This window comes from Lissotriton vulgaris, chromosome 12 (genome assembly GCF_964263255.1).
Source record: "Lissotriton vulgaris chromosome 12, aLisVul1.2, whole genome shotgun sequence".
NCBI lineage: Eukaryota > Metazoa > Chordata > Amphibia > Caudata > Salamandridae > Lissotriton > Lissotriton vulgaris.
This window is the reverse complement of record NC_141700.1, coordinates 595287373-595299484: the sequence shown is the minus strand read 5'-3', so window position 1 is coordinate 595299484 and position 12112 is coordinate 595287373. Positions and strand designations below refer to the sequence as shown.

Below are 12112 nucleotides of genomic sequence, written 5' to 3'. Positions count from 1 at the left end.
GCAGTTGAAAACTTGGTCATTGTACCCCCCTCCCCAAACCTCATTAGTCCATGGGGACCCATGGCAAGTAAGTAAGTAAGTAATCTTTATTTGGCATAGTTACTTAAAACCATTGCAATATAAAAATGAATTAAGAACAAAAAAGATAAAACTACAGCTTTAAAAGACTCAGAGTTTAACATTTAAAATGTTCACATTTTCTTATGACCGATGTGCTCGTATTTGGACTTAATATTTGTAAGTTATTGCTCAGTGTCCTCATGAGCTCATAAAGTCGGTAAAACAGTCAGCGAAGTGATGTCAAGTCGGTTGAATTGGGGCAGTTATGGATTGGGTTTTTTGGCATCTTTTTTCAACTGCCTTCAGAAATTTTACAAAGCTGCAGTTCAAGCCAGGGTCATTAGGATGAAAACATGCAAGGACCGCCGCCCTCCTAGTGCGGATCCCTTGCCGATTGAAGTGGTGTTTTAGCCAGCGTTTCGTTCGTCCCGTAGTTTTTCACAAGAGCATATCAAGTGCAGCATGTCCTCTTGTGCCAAGCCGCATAGCCGACAAAGGGGGTCTGCTTTGATTTTGAGCCAGCGTGGGAGATTTTGAGTACAAGGTAGCAGGCCCAACCTGTGCCTTAGAAAGCACATCTTGACACTTTTGGAGTAACCCTCGGCCAGATAGCGCTGTTGTGCTTTGGTTGTGTACGAATTCAGAGTCAACCAGCCATGTGTTCTCTTCGAGAGGGTTTCCTTGTCTTGCAACCATGATTGTAATTTGATTGATTTTTTTTTACCATGGCAAATTTGTTTTTAAAGGAAATTGGGGCCATGTGACTCCCACTTGTGCAATTTCTGGCCTGGGACTTCAACTTCCATGGCCCAAAGTATACTTTACAGTAAGAGGAACACACAGCCCCCCTCTCCTATCCTTTAAAAGGCTCTGTGGGACCCCACACCTAGGCAATATCCCACTGCAGAGGATTTGCCATCTTGAAAAGGTTTGAATGTGAGAATATTGAATCTTCAGCCCAGTGGCAATAGACTGTGGTCGGATAAGCATTGCAGCTGTGTCTTGGTACTTCATAGGTCTTTGAGCCAAAATGTTTCTAAGTTCCAGGTTTATTGGGGTGGTATAAAAAGTCTACTCACACCCAGTCAATGGTTCCAAGTCAGCAGGAGCAACACTTGGGGGCGAGGGCTTATTCCAGCAGAGTCCACCACCAGGGTCAATGGAAGGTCCAATTGCAACTGTTCTGCTTTTCAGGTACAGGTGCTGGAAATTACTCTTGTAGCTAGTTTTGTCCCTGAAGCTTGAAGAAGAGGCCACATGTATAACCCTTGGAGTCCAATACTTTGTCCAGGGTTCATGAAGAAGCAGTGCCAGTTCTTCGCGCTCCTTTCAGGTCTCAGATGACAGTTGCAATGCCAGTTTCAATCCTCTGCTGATCTTCCCCAGTTCTAGTGGTGTTATGAGGAATATCTCTGGATAGCATATTTAAGCTTTGCACCAACTTATGGGTGGGAAGTAACTTTTGGCTCTTCCCCAACCAATGAGTGAAAGTTCCCAGGGGTTACCGTACCCACTTCAGTAGTTCCTGTGTGTCAGCTACAAATAATCCCACAATGCCCCTCAATGCCCCTCTCTGCATACATTGAACATGATAATCCCCTTCTATTCTTGTGAAGAGCCTGTGTACACATCCCAGGGAAATAAATAACCCCCATCGTAACTGTGATCCAGTTTTAAGGGGATTTTCTCTTTAACTGGGATTAGTGCCTACCTAACTGGATGAACAAAGAAAGGGCCTAACAAGGTGTAACCTGAAATCTGCCTGTGATAGGGGAAGCTGTTTTGAAGTACATTAAGTTCCTTGGTTCTGGCCATATGACCCTTCTGCAAAGGAGCAGATAACACCTTCCAACACACACATACTTGTTTCCTCGCTTGGAACATTTTTTTCACCTCATTAAGTCTTGAGCACTCAGAATACTGCAGCTGTAGTGTAATGAAAATTAGTATCCAGAGGCTTTTGGCAGGTAAACATATTAAAAATCAAACCTCATTACTGAGTTGGTTTTTCAATAAAAATTACAAAGAGTCCAATAATTAAGTTAGCCTTCCTACAGTGAAAATGATTTTTAGATGTGAAGAGGGAGAACTGGCATGTTACTACTAGTTTGAAAGGGTAAAGTGAATAGAGTTCTACATCCAGTAAAAACAGAGAGAGCAAACATCTGGGGGAACACCCTGCAAATGATGGTCATTTCCTACAGTCATACATTACCACAATTTAGTTATTGATTTATTCATTCATTTGTGTTAAAAACACAGTAGGGGGCAGGATTAGAGGAGTGTGTTAGGCTTATTAGGGATATTCTTTTCTGTTTACTCCCACACTACATTGTCATTTCTGGATGGAGGGGATCTCAAGAAAGCCTATCTGAACCTGAACTAAGGAGTGGGCAGTCGAGTAGATGAGCCCATTGAGTCCATTGAGTAACCTAGAGAGTCGCTTGGAATTTCCAGAGACTGATCTTCCCCACCAAGATAATTTAAGTTGGATGAGGGAGGATGTGAAATTGAATATGCTGTAAAGCCCATGTGATCCGAGTTCCCTGTGTTTGTGTGCCTGAGTACCAGCAGAAGAAGGATCCACCACATGCCTGCCAGAAGCTGCTAGGGGCCCTTACTTTAAAAATTACATTAATCAGTGTTAATGCCTTGAACTATAATGAAATTAGAACATTAGAATATTGATCACTCCATTGCAGACAATAGAGTGCTTTGGGCTTCTATGGGCCAGTAGAAGCCCACAGAACAACATTCTAATGTTGTTTTTCATTCACAGCTGCTCCTGTTAACAAAGGCCTCTCTGGCCTGAGGAGATTTAAATCCGCTTGGGCTCTGAGAGACCGTTGTTCCTACCAATTTGAACATTCTGCTCTCTGGGTAGGAATGTTCTAATAGCCTTAGAGTCCTTCTACTGGCCCTCTGGGGAGAAATGTTCTAATAGCCTTAGAGCCCTTCTAGGGGGCTCTACTGGCCATTAACGGCCTGCTTCCTTGTTTAACACTGGAGCGGGCCTTTAAAGGCTGGTAGAGCCCGCCAGGTCAGGCTCTAAGGCTTTATTAGAATATCGAAATGTTGGGAGCTCTACTGAAGACAATGCATTGGCTTTCTGCTCTAACATTCTAATGTTTGTCTTTCTGTTTTCTCCATTTTCAATTTAGAACATTCTACCCTTAGAAGGTGGAATGTTTTAATAGTCCTATGTCCTTCTGTCTTGTGCTATACCGGTTGTTAAAGGCACTCACCCTCCTTTTAGGCTCCGACCTGTGGCTCAGGCATATAACTGAAATGCATGGCCCTTAACCAATATAGCCCTTGGCAATGGGCTGTAAGGCTATTATATCAGAGAGATATTTAAGTCACAGCTTCTAATGGTGTTGATTTGGAACATCTTTTTGTTATGTTAATATTAATTGATGCATCTTATTTCAGATTTCAGTACAAAGAATCAACAAAAATCAAGTACCAAAGGACAATTAGTGTTCATGTAGATACTCACTTGTTGATGTACTCTTGCTTCTTTTCATAAGCATGAATTGTGCTGAGGCCAAGCACAGTCGCTGTGATATGAGAAATGTATGGAGAGCGACTTTTGTTTTCAAACCTCTTAATCTCACTGACAACCTTCTGAAAGGCTCTGCAATACAGAAATATAAACACAACTGCTGAGTTATATTTCAGGGTAAAAGACAGAAAAGTACAAATACAGGACAATATTTGATCATATATTTTAGAAGGAACTCCCCATGACATGACAATATAGGAATTTTGTATTGGCTACATATTTCTAGAAGGCCGTTCAAATTATGTATCAAGAAAATTAAGTTTTATATTAATGTACTAATGTATTTGTAACCGTTTTTTGAATAGCTCCTTCCTGAAGATAATATTTATACTGTTCTATGCTGTCTGCCCTAAAACAAAGCAAACTTATGTTAAATTGTAGAACATAGTGAAAGTCAAATAAATAGAGTCAGTCTGTGTCGATGGTGAATGTTATAATATATAAAAGATAATTTGCTAATATCAAGAATATGACATTGACAGAGTGATACTTGTCACATACTTACAGCTCCAATAGTCACCCAACTGCAGTACCAATTATTCTATTAATCACATTTGGCGTGATATATCTCTATAAAAATATGCTTATGATTTATATCTTAAAGTTAACTAGGATTTTGCACCATTAATATGTTTTTAAGACGAGATAGGCAAAGGGACATATATTAAAAGAATGCACAAACCACTTTGAATGTAAAACCATTTAAGCTTCCTCTTCAAGCATTTTATCAATCGAGACCTTCCAACGTACAAAAATATAGCACATGAAAAATGTATTGATTTTGTAACTGTCATAAACCCATTAAAATGCCATAGGTACTGCTACAAATACATAAACTTACCCTACCATAGAAAATAGTGGAGGTAAGGACTTAAAAAGAAAACTCATAGGGAGAAATGTTAAATTAAATTAATTTAACTTATTAAAAGCTAAATAAATTTATAATAAATATAAATCCATGTTATAAAAAGATATACAAATAGTACATATTTGATTTTTAAATGATAAAATATTTAATAATCTATTTTCAATTTAAAACAATGTAACATTAAATTTTACCAGACATTTTACTAGACATAAATAGATTATTTTAATGATTTCTATGTATTACTTTTACTGATTATTAGTGCACGTTGAACAATTTTGTTTTCTTCAGGTGGAAATTTATTTTTTAATTTAGAATTCCAAAAATAATTTTTAATTTAATATATTTCAAAATCAATTTGATAGCACTGTACTATGTTTCTATTTTATTCTGCATGTTATTAAATATGTAATATGAATTTATATTCATAATTTTTTTTAATATTATTTATGAGAGGTTTTTTTGCGTGTACATTTTACCAATACTTTGCAATGCGGAGATCTCTGGCTTGATTGCAGAGTCTCCATTTGGGGAAGTATAAGGAAGATTTGAAAATTTTAATTTTTATACAATGTAAATATTTTTTAATAAAAGGTAATGTTACATTATTTTAACATTAAAATACGGTTTTAAATATTTTTGAAATTGATAATATTAAATGCATACTATAGTTATATTTGTTAACATTAATCTACATTCATAAATATTTTTAACAATTTTAACAATTTTTATGTATTTTAAACATTATGTCCTATATGGTTTTATTTTAAGTCCCTACAACCATTAGTTCAGATGGGAGGGTGTTGCAGGACCAGTGGTTATTTATTTGTAGTGTTAGGCTTGCTACAAAAGTGTAAGTTACTTTTAAAGTATATGTTACACATGTATGTTAGTACAAAGTGTAAATTGCTGAGAAGTGTACAGTACAACAAGAGTACACTTTGTGAATGTTCAACTTACTCAAACATGTGAAAGTGTAATTTTGCCCAAAGTTGTAAGTTACTTTTATAAATTAGGCCCATATGCATATGTTATGGGAATTTATATAGCGCACGGCTGCCCCAGCTAAGGGGCGTCCCGGCGCTGCGAGCTGACCAGAGAGCAGAGTGAAGGTGCACAGGGAAAACAGATTATTGAAAAAGATGGGTTTTGATGGCCTTTCTAAAGGCTAAGAGGTCTTGCATCCCCCGTATGGTTTCAGGCAAGCTGTTCCATAGCTTGGCAGCAAGGAAGCTGAAGGATCGACCACCAACTCTGGCAAGTCTGGTGCGGGGAATGATCGCTAGATGTTGTCCCTCTGAGCGGAGCGATCTGCTAGGTGTGTACTCAGACAAAAGGGGACTCAGCAATGGGGGAGAGGCGGTTTTGAGGATTTTGAAGGCTAAACAAAGAGCCTTGAACTGGATCCTTTTCCCCACCGGGAGCCAATGCAGTTTTCTTAAGGTTCCTGAGACTGAAGAATGGCGAGGGAGGCCTACCAAAGCCCTGGCAGCCGCATTCTGGACTCTCTGCAGTCTGGTGGTTTCAGCCAGATTCGCTCCCAAAAGGAGAGAACTGGCATAGTCCAGTCTAGAAAGGATCGTCGCCTGGACAATGAGCTGGCGGGTGCGACAGTCAAAAAACTTCAGAATGGGCCTGATGTTGCGTAAAATGCCGAAGCACGTGGCAGCCACTTTCTTGGTATGGATGGTATATTTTAGAGCCGAGTCGACCCAGACACCTAGATTTTTAACACAGTCTTTTGGCTTGGGGGGTGGGCCCAGGATGTCAGGCCACCAATTATCTCCCCAGGATGCGGTATTTTTTCCCAGGAGGAGAATCTCGGTTTTACCGGCGTTTAATTGGAGAAAATTCGCCGTCATCCAGTTGGTGATGTCAATGAGTGTCTGTTTAAAGTGATGGGCTTCCAGACCACTGTTGTTATTCAAAGCCACCACCAACTGGGTATCATCTGCATATGATACCAAAGCCATTCCATTCCTTCTAGCCACCTCCGCTAACGGGCGGACATAGACATTGAACAGGGTAGGGCTAAGGGACGAGCCCTGCGGCACTCCCTGTCCAATGCTATGCTCCTTCGAGATGTAAGGGGGGGTGGAGACTCTGAAGGACCTGTTAGACAGGAAGTCTCTGAACCACCCCAAGGCTGCCCCTGTGACTCCAATTTCCTCCAATCTCGTCAAGAGGACCTCATGTGACACCGTATCGAAGGCAGCACTGAGGTCCAATAGGACCAGTGCTGCAGTTCCGCCGGCGTCAAGAATGGAACGGAGGTCTTCAGAAACACTGAGCAAGGCTGTCTCTGTGCTGTGACCAGCTCTAAACCCGTGTTGGGAGTCATCCAGGATGTTATTGGTGAGGAGGAAGTTGGATTAGATGTTATTGACGTGTGCCTCGGCCACTTTAGCAGGCCAAGGGAGCAGGGAGATCGGCCTAAAGTTCTCCGGGAGTGAGGGATCTAAAGTGGGTTTTTTTAGAATAGGGGACACCCACGCCTGCTTCCATTTGGAAGGAACACTGGCGGTGGAGAGTGACCGATTGATGATGTCACGGACGTGATCTGTGATGAGTACATGAGCTTCACAGAAAAGGTCAGGCTTTAAGGGGTCTGCCGGAGATCCGGATTTAATCTTTCTACAGATTTTAGAGAAATTCTCACGGTCAAGTGTAGGAAGGGAAGTGAGGGAAGGCCTGGTAGGATCAAAGGTGACCGGTGACTGTGGGCCTTTGGGGAAGGTTTCGTATATCTTCTTGATTTTATCTGTGAAAAAATTGGCCATGTTGTTGCAGAGGTCTGGCGAGGTAGTGATGGTGTTGACAGATTTTTTTGCCGTGAGGTCTTTCAGAATTTTAAAAACCGATTTTGAGGTGTTAGAGCTATTATTGATTTCACTGGCATAATATGCCGCTCTTATTCTGCAGACCTTACGGTGGTAAGTTTTTTGGAGCAGGACGTACTCTTGTTTAAGGTTGGCATCATAATTTTTTCTCCAGCGTCTCTCTGCCTTCTTACATTCCTTTTTCAAGGTAGCAAGTTCTGAGTTGTACCATGGACTCGCCGTGTGGGTGCGGGCCTTGGTCCATCTGGCAGGGATAAGGGTGTCGAGAGCCTGGGTGATCCAGAGGCAGAACTGATCATATCCTGCATCCAGGTCTTCACTCGGGAGTAGGGGCTTTAGTGCCAGGATATCATGTAGGTCTTCAAGGCGGAGTTTTCTCCATGGCCGTTTCTGAACTGAGGGAGTGGGTGCTACTACAGGGCTCGAGTTGCAGGGGAAGGTTAACATCACTAAGTAGTGGTCAGTCCAGGTCATGGGAATAGGTGTGCCAGAGGACCCGCCGGTGATGTTGGAAAAAATGGGGTCAAGGAGGTGTCCTGCTCTATGGGTAGGGCCACAGACAAGTTGATTGAGTTCGAAAGCCGCAAGATCCGCTAAAAAAGTTGCCGCTTTAGACTCGGTATTCTTGTCAAGATGCAAATTAAGATCGCCAATAATCGTAAAGTTGGCAGAGTTAATTACATTAGTGTTCAGGTATTGTAAAAGGGAGTTAGTGAAGGGAACGTCAGAACCAGGAGGTCTATAGACCAGAAGGCCAGTAGCACAGAACTGGGGGTTGACTTTGATCGAGAAGCGAGCGCTTTCGCTACCTCTGATGTCTACTTTATCGAGTTGGCACTCAAAGTGGGATTTGATTATGAGCGCTAGCCCGCCCCCTCTCGTGCCCCTGTTCACAGTATAGATAGAATAGCCTGTAGGTGTTGCCAGGTATATCATATTTTCCAGATGTCCCTTCACTACTTTATTACAAAATAATTACGATGTTCTCATCAACATATTTAGATGTGCTTTCTCCTGTAATCCCTGTCATGAGAACTCTGGTCATATTCTAGTACTACTTGGTGGTATACATAAATAAAAGAAGATGTTAGGTGTACTCTGACTCATTTTTCATTGTACTTCTGACTTTTAACATGCATTCAAATGAACTAGACCTGGATGACTCAGATAGTGCATTAAGTGCACCAATCTACAGATCTCATGCAGAACATGCAATTGAACTGGTATAAATGTAAGCAAAAATTGCTTAGGATATAAATGTGAACAGAACATGTATTTTAAATATGTAATGTTTTTAAGTCTACAAGTGCTTGATCAATGTCAGATATGATTACAGTTCAGTTATGCAATGCACTCCAACATGCTTAATTTATGCATGAGCATGGTGGACCTGAGTGAAAATATATGGTTTCATTGTTTCCTTTTCAAAAATCCAGGACAGGTCTTGCTTTTGTTGATCAGTGTGCAAAAGCAAATCATTTCTAAATCTCAGGGCAAAATCTTAATAGCAGTTTTCACAACTAAGGAATCTCACTGTATTTATCAAAACTGAGGAATCACATGCTTTTAATTTTAGGTATGTAATTAAGAATACGTTTATTCTGGGATTCAGCCCATAAACCTTGCTAAACATCAAACAACTGTTTGTCTGTACAGGATTAGGAAGGGACAAAGTAGTCACAGATACAATTGATAGTACATGAGGCAATTCCTGGGACAATGACTATAAAGTGAATTCTATGAATAAAAGATGCCTAGAGAATAATTAAAATCCTTTGACCTGACCGTTAGAATCACATAAAAAATACCCGCAACAAATAATCTATAAAATTTGTCAGTGGGATAAAGTGCACAATAAATTCACTCAATTCCATGCTAATATGGTCCATACCGTAATATGGCATATGAGTCTAAGAGAATGATTGGAATTTTTTTTTAATAATTGCAACAATTGGTTGAGGGCTTATAACGAAAAGCCCAACCTTGTCCTTTAAAGCCAGACTGGATATAAATAGCAACTAAGAGCAAAAGCTATAAAAGGGCTGGGGCCTGTCTGGAGGATTAGATAGGCCACTTTAAAGTGTCTCACACCAAAGACAATACAAATAGACTAAACTAAAGTCCTCCTTGCCCTTGGGCACGTAGGACAGAAAAATAACAGATGTTCAATATTCTCAATGGGATCATTACAAAGTGTGAAAAGTGGAGGTTGAACTAGAGTGGATTTTACAAGTAACCTGTATTATGCCTAGCCTCAATTTTATAATCAATGTGCAAGACTGGCATGGTAAATTTGCGTCCTCATATGGTTCCATGGCGGGTACATATTTATTGGATAAAAACACATCCATCGCCCCCTTGTTTAGCATTATCATGGAAAAAGTGATGTGATGGAGCAAGGTTTCACAGAAAAGAGACTTGCTCAGATTCAATCCACTTGTTTAACTTACTAACGAAGTTATTAATAAAAGTACGCAGGTTAGTGAAGCTTGCTTTTGTGTGTGTACTAACACAGATAACAATGAAGATGGACTAATACCGCTTTAAACGGGAAATTGTTGAGCGCAGGCGTCAACTGCATCCACGTAGTATGACTTGTTAGTGCTTGGCGGGAAATTCTGGTTCATGGGCAGAATGTACTAAAATAGAGTCTTGAAGAGGCGCGTGCATGGCATCTGCTTGTTTGAACTAAATCGGTTGGCTTTACGAATGCTAATGTGGGGAAAATATGGTAATAAACAAACTGGGTTAGAGAAGAGGTGGGTGCTATACAGTCTAACCACTTTATTTGTGAAATTAATATTTGTCTTTCTGACTACACCACTAGTGCGCATTTGGGCCTCTCACGCATAACTGAATTAAGCTGAGTAATCAGAGGACTGCGCATGTTCACTGAAAGTTAACCCAGAATGACTTAGATGTTGAACGGGAGCCAAGGACACAAGTGTTATCCGCTGAGAATGGATGGTGAAGAGTTAGACGAGGAGGAATCGTATTCAAAAAGTTATAATAATGTTTCAAAGTGAAATGTGAATACGTGTGAGAACTAAATTTATGAATACCAAATTAAGGGGACAGGTTTGCGAACAATAGTGGAACTGATTTTAATGACATGTAGGCATGTTGTGATGGAGCTTCTCCCTTGCCTGACCAATCATTTTTCATATTTTTACGATATTGAAACTTTAGTGGGTGGAACATGAAATAAGAAAGGTTTAATTAAGATAGCTTTAGTTAGTTAGTCAGATCTGAGAATGCTGATGCTGGGAGAGATGCTGTGAGATGCTGATGAAGAGCTGAATGCAGAACTTGAAGCAGAACTTTCTATCCTAATTTAATTGGGTTTAGATCAGAAGATCGTGGAAGAATCTTGAGGTGGAAGAGAGTGCCAGAGAGGGGTGCAGCGCAATTGTTGGTGTTTTAGAGAGGTCAACTATCATTTCCTGAAGTCTTTGACTCTTGATCTATCCCGGGGGACCATTACCAGCTTCTTGGCCAGGGGGTTGGTCTGTCACTCCATCCTTGGTAGTTATATTTTCTCATTATTTGTAGGTGATTTTTTCTCTCTGTCCTTTCCCTTTCTGAGCATTGATTATTGTAGGAGTCTGAGGTAAATGTTTTTCTTTGAATTTAATTAATTTAATTTTCTCTCCTACGAATGATGGTGACTGCATTGTATTTCGTAATGGTTCACATTCATTTAATTTAGATAAAGATTTTAAAACTTCCTGAGTCTGTGACAATTTAATTCAAGGTATAAAAAAATTTGGCTTATGTTACTTTATCACCATCGACTAGTTCAACTAATAGTCCATCGGCCAGAGGAAAGAACTTCTTGATCAGTGAAAGGTTAGTTAGGAGAATTAAATAACTAATCCTGAATATTATGAAAATTACGAACTTGACACCAGCCGTTTATTCAAATGTGTGTGTCTATGGGGCCAGATGAGTATATGGTAGTGGAGTATCTGTTGTTGGTGGACCGCTGAATCAGAGTCACTCCAGCAAATACTAAATCCCAAGTTATTGAAGTGTGATTTAGTATGTAAACACCATGGAGTTAAGAGTGATTTCTCCAAATTCATAATTTCTTCTGTGATGGACCTTTATGTAGATACCTCATTGGTAGACCACAGTCTTACCCAAAAAATCATGGACACAGATGCTGAGATATTTAAAGATCATCATTTATATAAACGGTCCTTCGAAAGCCGTAGATATTTCTACGTAATGAGGTTGAAGCAAAACATCTGAGCAATCATACTCACCTTAGGGCGTAATCTTCAATACAGTAAAGCAGTTTCTCTAGGACTTGGTGGCTGAAAACCTTCTGTAAATTATCAGAGGCTCAACAGCTAGGTGGATTTTTGTGCTTGTTCTATCCTTGTTTACTTTCTTCTTATAGAATTGAGTTACATTTTGACTTAGAAACCTGCTCCTTAGGCTGCTTCCTCCCTGTATTTATTATATCATGCACCTCCTTGAACAAGTTAGCAATGTCCTGTAAAGTACAATTTCCCACTGCATGTCTTTTGGCATGCTTTAGCTCTTTTTTAACCCCAGATATGTGAAATGCTGTCTTCCTTTTACCTATATTTACACTCCACCTTGAGATACTAGCTGTTTCCAACGTATTCAACCTGTACAGCAATAGCTGGGGCTTCTTCTAGGTACACAGACAAAAGAGCTGGCCCTGCCCTCGCCTCTTTTTGTGGCTGATTGGTATGGACGGTCCGCTCTTGGCCCGTCGTTGGCCTGAGAGCCGTCAGCGTGCATCCCATG

General features: G+C 40.3%; 1 protein-coding gene across 1 annotated transcript in view; it reads right to left on the bottom strand.

Annotated features, from left to right (window-relative positions):
- Positions 1-12112, bottom strand: part of LOC147677799 (ATP-binding cassette sub-family C member 12-like) — a 2578840-nt gene that overhangs the window by 730580 nt on the left and 1836148 nt on the right. The window contains exon 23 of the mRNA XM_086945588.1: positions 3560-3697. Coding sequence (XP_086801714.1) covers positions 3560-3697 — 138 coding nt within the window. The remainder of the gene's footprint in view (positions 1-3559; positions 3698-12112) is intronic.